This window comes from Haliotis asinina, chromosome 6 (genome assembly GCF_037392515.1).
Source record: "Haliotis asinina isolate JCU_RB_2024 chromosome 6, JCU_Hal_asi_v2, whole genome shotgun sequence".
NCBI classification, from domain to species: Eukaryota; Metazoa; Mollusca; class Gastropoda; order Lepetellida; family Haliotidae; genus Haliotis; species Haliotis asinina.
In genome coordinates this window covers 49,848,120-49,854,154 of record NC_090285.1, presented here as the reverse complement: position 1 = coordinate 49,854,154, position 6,035 = coordinate 49,848,120, and the positions used below count along the sequence as shown (strand labels likewise).

At 39.7% G+C, this 6,035-nt stretch overlaps 1 protein-coding gene across 1 annotated transcript; it reads right to left on the bottom strand.

Moving 5' to 3' along the window:
• Nucleotides 1–1,099: 1,099 nt before the first annotated feature.
• Nucleotides 1,100–5,757, bottom strand: LOC137287559 (uncharacterized). Its single transcript, XM_067819922.1, has 3 exons — nt 5,502–5,757; nt 2,665–2,877; nt 1,100–1,951 (listed from the first exon to the last, which is right to left on the bottom strand). The coding sequence occupies exons 1-3, from the start codon at nt 5,731–5,733 to the stop codon at nt 1,734–1,736; spliced, it is 663 nt and encodes a 220-aa protein (XP_067676023.1). The 5' UTR covers nt 5,734–5,757; the 3' UTR covers nt 1,100–1,733.
• Nucleotides 5,758–6,035: the final 278 nt, after the last annotated feature.

The window sequence follows — 6,035 nt, the reverse complement described above, 5'->3', positions numbered from 1 at the left end:
AAACTGTAGCGCAAATGGGGTTGCGCAACATAGAGAAAATGACCAGTCTTCTTATATGCGAGCGAAGCGAGCAAAGGTTGGCAACGTACTTTCCTCGGATCTCGGATCTATTCTTGGAATAAAAAATATTTCACGTGAGTAATTGTTCAACATGGGGTTGGAAATGTGAGAGCACAACCCAGTGAAGAAATGGGTGTATGCTTTTGATGGTGGCGATATTTTATTTTGACATGAAAAATATTTTTCGAATCGAAACGAGGAAAGTACGTTGCCAACCTTTGCTCGCTTCGCTCGCATGTAAGAAGACTTGTCATTTTCTCTTTGCTGCGCAACCCATTCGCGTTACAGTTTGAACAATACATATCAGTAGTTCAATATTACAACATAACTGGAGAACACGATGTTGTTTATGTACTGACAGAATAGAGCTCATTACAGTGTCAAACTTTACAATACATGACTGCAAATTGTTGTTGATATACTTTATTGGGAGGCATTTACAAGTTGGGTCAAAAAGGAAAGGACAATATATGGATGAACAACTTATTCAATACAGGGAGAGCGACGTTTCGGTGTGGGCTCTAACATCGTTATGAAGACAGTCGTTTGCTTGGTAACGATGTTAGGACCTATATCCTCCCTTGTATAGAACACCCTACGTTCCCCGAAAACGTCCCTTCCAACTGACTTGGCAAACACCATCTTCATTCCCTTCCCGAGGCGTTTAATGCACAACCTTTGGACAATGTAACAACAAATGCGGAATGAGCAGAATACCTTATATTACTGAGAAAGGTTCTTGAATACACATGACCTATTGTGGCTATAAACCCTGGCCTTATTCCAACAATGGCTATGAACCCTTATTGCAACAATGGCTATGAACCCTTACTGCAACAATGGCTATGAACCCTTATTGCAACAATGGCTATGAACCCTTATTGCAGCAGTGTGACAAAATAGAACAAGTCAAAAGAGAACACGTACGATTTGTGATTTGAGACGACAACAGTCTCGAAACAGTAGTGTGACAGGACAGAACAATATATACCGATATTTAGGCATAAGTGTCGTAAACATAGTATAATATGGGCACGAATATAACATTATATTTATGACCGAGGTCGCCAAACTTAGGAAAACAAACCCAAATCTACTTTCAAACATAGCCTGGCTACAAGCTGCGTCGCGTGTAGAACCGAACGTCACAGGAGAAATGTGACGTCATAGCATTGTTCATGCCGTCACATCACCTTGAAAAAGTGATATTTTGCCCTTGGGCATCGTATGAAAAATATGTTACAATGTGATAGAATAGAATGGCCTCATTGACCCTTCACGTTACAATTCCATAGGATGGACAAGAATAGTGCTTATTAACTGCTAGGTGTCCTTTGTAAATCACACATCAACGCCTGTGAACCGTTGGCTTCCATCTTTAGCCTCCATTTTCGTTGTCTTAATACTTTTCTTGTTCTTACATGTACATACATACATGCTCTCATTTACCGGATGAAGGAGTAATTATATACTCCGAAACATTGTCTTCCTCATGATAAAGAAGTGCCATCTCTTCCTTGTCCCTCTCGTTCTTCTTAATGAGAACAGCGCCAGGTATACATAAACACATTCCTTCCTACACACATTTTCTTTGTTTGGTCGGAATCTGTCAGCAGAAGCTGTGAGGAGCTTGTCTCTTTTATCATCTAACGTAATATCACGTGGGACGCACATTATTCAAGCGCTGAAACTTCGCACATTGCATTCCAATTCACAGAACAGTAGTTATTATGCATGGTCCAACTCGTTGGTCTGTATATAACGGCACACAACTCTGAGCCTAATAGATTGGGTTCTGAACCATGCCATGGTTGAACAGCAGCAACCGTACCATCATACCACTTCCACTTGCTGTCACTGTACCTCAGACTTGTCCAAACCCCTGTGATGTCTGAAATATTTGGTACACAAATGAATGCCATTAAGTGAATTTACAATTCTGAACATAACACTTAGATTAGAACGGTTGGCTCCATTGTGGTCCCCAAGTTGCCGTAAGAGGCGACTAACGGGATTGGGTGGTCAAGGCTCGCTGACTGGGTTGACACATGTCATCGTATCCCAGTTGCGTAGATCGATACTCATGCTGTTGATCACTGGATTGTCTTTTCCAGACTCGATTATTTACAAATCACTGCCATATAGCTGGAATATAGCTGTATAAAATCAAGTATGGACACGAAAGTGACCAACATGAGTATTGATCTGTACAACTGGGACACGATGACGTGTCACCAAGTCAACGGGCATGACCACTTGATACCGTTAGTCGACTCTGACGGAAAAACATGGGTCACTAAAGTTCAAATCTAATTCGGATCTTCATGGGTTTGGGGCATGTGGGAAGATCTTAAATTATGGCTACCTGCATGTTTGTTCTTTCTCACGATAACATCGCAAAGACTAACGGTGTCCATAAAGACGTGTTATGTATTCAGTATGTAATCAACATGTAATCAACAGGTAGTCAACATGTAATCATGTAATCAACATGTAATCAGCATGTAACCAACGGATAATCAACAGGTAATAAACATGTAATCATGTAATCAACATATAATCAACATGTAATCAACAGGTAATCAGCAGGTAATAACGGTTTACCTGTCCCTAGATACTGCTTCACTTCTAGGTATTTCTCTTCGGTTTTGAAACTTATCATTCGGTAAGACTTTCCATTATATGACTGTCCTGCGCATTCATCATAAGCAGCCTGCCAGGACATTTGTGTTGTTGTCAAGGTAACACAAACTGCCTCTGTTGTGAACAAAGTGGATCCCGATGGACACTTGATTACTGGTGTTACAGGTATTAAAGCTGAAATAAACGAAAAGTTCGTTAATACTGAAAAAGAGAGACAAAGAAAAAACGCGTTAACACTGCATACATCTTAAGCAGCCTGTGTTAAATCTTTTGGTTTTTTGGCAAATAATCTGACTGTGAATGAGTGTCTATGTCAGTGTTTGCTTTTTTAGAAATGACCTTTGAGTCCATTACATCATACTTCAATATGAACCTCAATAACAGAACTTATGTATATAACAATAACCTTTCAACTCTGATATAATCTTGGTTGTTTCTATTCTAAGATTCAGGGGCGGTGGGGTAGCTTAGTGGTTTAAGCGTTCTCTCGTGACGCAGAGGAACGGGTTCGATTCCTCACATGGGTACAATGTGCGAAGCCCATTTCTGGTGTCTCCCGCCCTGATGAAAGATTGCTAAAATAAAAAATAAAACTAAAACTCTCTCTTAATGATGCCTATATTTTTCTATAGGATATTGACCGAGCACTACCCTGTGTGTCAGATTCTACACGTAACAGGGCAACAAAGCGTATCTCTGCGTTATGACTGTCCCAATACCTAAGTGACCGGAAGTCGCAAGCACCATACTCTAGTGGGCAGATAGCCGTGTTGGACTGGTATTTCCTCATTATGACTACTCCCAGTATGACTGTTCTCAGTACATGATTACTCCCAGTTTGACAACTCCCAGTATGACTACTCCAAGTTTGACTACTCGTGAAGCTAAACATATAATGGAGCACCCCTAAATTTAATAATGAACTGTACCTCCATAGATGACTGTTTGCCCCAGTTTGTCTACTCTTTGAAATAAACCTATAAGGGAGAATCCCAGGACCTGCCTATAATGAGTAGAAGCCAAGTGAATAGGGGATCTTGTGATCATTCATTGTTTGTGTTGATATCTGGAGATAACTTCTCTACTCGGATTAAAACTTGTAAAGTTATAGAACAGGTGGTTTCTTTTGAAAAATGGACATAATCCCTGCAGGTTTCATTCAAACTATTAACCATAGAACGCAATGATATTCTCGGTCATTTTTTCCTGAGCGCGCCCAGTGATTATCACTTCTCCACATAAATTCAGTGTAAGTTTTACAAAATTTGATTTTCTCCTTTCGTTGCTAGGTATAAGCAACAGTATAACGAACATATTTATTATTCAATCATTTATCTATTATTTTGTCTCAGTATTATTCTTTTGTTGACAAATTATTCCAGTAATGTAGCCAGCTACAATGTACCGGAGCGGCGTTTATATGTCACTAGGCATGTTCGTCTACCCATGCTTCTGCTTTGACGAAATAAAAATAAAAAATAGAAAAGTTATTACCCACGTGTTTTTACACTTGTCGAGGTCCGAGGTTCATTTCCGGTGTGTGTCGTCATCCGTGATATTGCTGGAATATTGCTAAAAGCGGTTTGACACTCATGTAGTATTATACATCTACGATTTTCTTCACTAATTAGAAACGCCGGGGCACAATGTAGATACTTTTCCAGGGGGTGTCCAGACCCATTCTCTCAAAGGCAGCCTAGACGGGGTAGCCTAGTGGTTAAATCGCTCACCCGTCACGCTTAAGACCAGGGTTCGATTCCCTACATTTGCTACTCTCAGCTTTGATGTTATCAGTTTATCAAGATTTTTGTCAAATTTATCATTATCAAAAAGCATAAACTATTAGCAGGGATCTTATTTCATATTTTGTATCCATATATACTGTTTATTATCCTGTACTTGTTTCATTTGTGTTTGAATTTAATCTACTTGTACTAGCTCTTGTTCTACCAAGCGTGTTTATTTGAGAATAAAACAATTGATTGATTGATATTGCTTGAATGTTTCTAAAAGCGGCCTATAGCCTCACTCACTCACTCACTTACTCACTCACACATGCGAACTCATGCACTTACTCGCTCGACCCCACTGTTACGACTGTGTATTTTCTGTATATTTTGTTATTAATTCAGTAATAATTATTATTTGGTCACAACATTTAGTGTTTTGAATAATAATTATGATGGGTCACATTTCGTTTAATGGATGGTCAGGATTCTGGTTTTCAGGAAAGTATCTGCTGTTAGTTTTCTATGTGTTTAATTCCAAGAGACTTATTCGAGGGCATTCTACAGTGTTGACGATTGTCGTATGTGCCCGAACTTTCGGGAAATGACTGAGTATATATGAAAAGGGTAGTTGCCGTGTTGAGGGCGACGCACATTCACATAACTGGAGGATATACATCACTGCCAACGCTTGATAATCAAAACTCGTCAACGCCTGAATCTACATTATCCGCTGTCAGACCGATCGCTGTGTTTACATTCTGCATAGTTGGTTCTTTCTCGCACTCAGACTTTGGTAAGTTTGCTGTACTTTATATTTTATGATCCATTGCCTTAGATTTTGTCTCATTTGTATTGAATTTGTAATCAGCATTGTGACTATTGACTTGTGACTTTGTATACATACCTGGCTCTCGTTGCATAATAATACATAATTAGAACGTTTATGACTTGTCTTTGTTCTGTTTTCCTGGTTCACAGGGGGATTTCTTACGTACTTTTGTCACGGAAAATTTTTAACCGTAACACCACCCACTCACTCACTCACAAATACTGACGTAACGGACTCACGTGGTTGGACGAAGTAGAGAGTCCCGTCACGAGGCACGAGTGATGTGGAGTCTTGCGTATACACCTCCGTGCTGGGACAGCACTGCTGACTGGCTTTGTGGTAGAAGACAGAGTTGCAGGGTAGATGACTGTCCAGACAGCGCAGGACGCACCACGTGGCGGTAGGGGCTGTCGTGTAGGAGGAACATGGCAGGCTGAAGTTGGCGAAGAAGAGCTTGAGAAACACATCCATGTTCCTTGTAACCGACCAGCAGTCCTGCAGTGAAATCTGAATGACTTTTAACATAAAATCCTGAGTCTTTAGTGAATCAGAGATGTAATCTATTCATTGGTTAAGGCATATATTTTATTATAGAACTCGTACCCTGATATTCACTTCAGTTCAATTTAAAGTTTATAACGTTTAGAGGTCACAAGTCCAAATACAAAACTCAGTGAAATAAATAATTGCTTTCCTTTAATTTATCTATATTTATTAACATATATTTGTATAGCGCCAGTATCCAGATCATCTGCTCAGGTGCGCATTGTTTT

What these genes read in the sequence shown, in the direction of transcription:
- LOC137287559 (XM_067819922.1), bottom strand. Translation starts at nt 5,733, where the DNA reads ATGGATGTGTTTCTCAAGCTCTTCTTCGCCAACTTCAGCCTGCCATGT. An exon ending in TCTCTACTTCGTCCAACCAC is followed by an intron (nt 2,878 to 5,501) that starts GTGAGTCCGTTA and finishes CGTTTATTTCAG; the next exon opens with CTTTAATACCTGTAACACCA. An exon ending in GAAGCAGTATCTAGGGACAG is followed by an intron (nt 1,952 to 2,664) that starts GTAAACCGTTAT and finishes CAAATATTTCAG; the next exon opens with ACATCACAGGGGTTTGGACA.